Raw genomic sequence first — 691 nt, forward strand, 5'->3', positions numbered from 1 at the left:
AATTGTGAGTATGCAATACATTTACATACACACACTATTATGCCCATACAGTTTGTCAGGTCAGTCACAGTGCTTCATAATATGAGTAGGTCTTGTTTTTGCAGGTGACTGTGCATGAAGAGGATGGGGGTCAACGCATCATGTCAGGCTGATGCGGGGGTCGGTCCTCAGGCCATCTTCAACGCGTAAGTTTTTCCTCAGATGTGTTTGTGGCTTAATGCATAAATATTGCTTACAAGTCTGCTTAATCCTCAGCTGTTATGACATTCCCTCACCTGGATGCTGATATTCTCTTTGCTCTCATAAATGCCTGAATAATTTCTTCACATTTTTCCAAAGATCCTGACATTATCTTGTTCCAGTGGGAAGTTAGTCTCCATGTAGTTGTGTTTGATCAATATATTACTCTATGTTTATGCTCATCCATGTCATTTTCCTTTTTCTTCATATTCTCTCATATTCCCTCCTTATATTAAGACTTAAATCCCTCATGGAAAAAAATAAATACATATAAAAAAGGGGAAAGAGGTAAGAGATGGATGCAGAATGAGCATATAAAAAGTACAGGAAGACGTTGAGTCTACTACAAACTTATGCAAACTCACAAGCTGATTGCTGTTTATTTCAATATGTAAATATTTGTAAATAATATCTGGTAAAGGTTTGATTCTCTGTAGTTTTCTGTAGTCTC

The 691-nt window shown here is 36.9% G+C and overlaps 1 protein-coding gene across 4 annotated transcripts in view; it reads left to right on the top strand.

Moving 5' to 3' along the window:
- The window catches only part of LOC119586468 (BTB/POZ domain-containing protein 7-like), a 32378-nt gene that overhangs the window by 16605 nt on the left and 15082 nt on the right, over window positions 1–691 (top strand). For 2 of the 4 annotated variants that reach the window (XM_037935202.1, XM_037935204.1), the window contains exon 2: window positions 105–185. In XM_037935202.1, coding sequence (XP_037791130.1) covers window positions 115–185 — 71 coding nt within the window. In that variant the 5' untranslated portion in view covers window positions 105–114. Of the gene's footprint in view, window positions 1–89; window positions 186–691 lie in introns of all 4 variants that reach the window. The other 2 variants (XM_037935203.1, XM_037935205.1) reach the window with 1 other exon arrangement.

The sequence above is a fragment of the Penaeus monodon genome, chromosome 21, assembly GCF_015228065.2.
Source record: "Penaeus monodon isolate SGIC_2016 chromosome 21, NSTDA_Pmon_1, whole genome shotgun sequence".
Taxonomy (NCBI): domain Eukaryota; kingdom Metazoa; phylum Arthropoda; class Malacostraca; order Decapoda; family Penaeidae; genus Penaeus; species Penaeus monodon.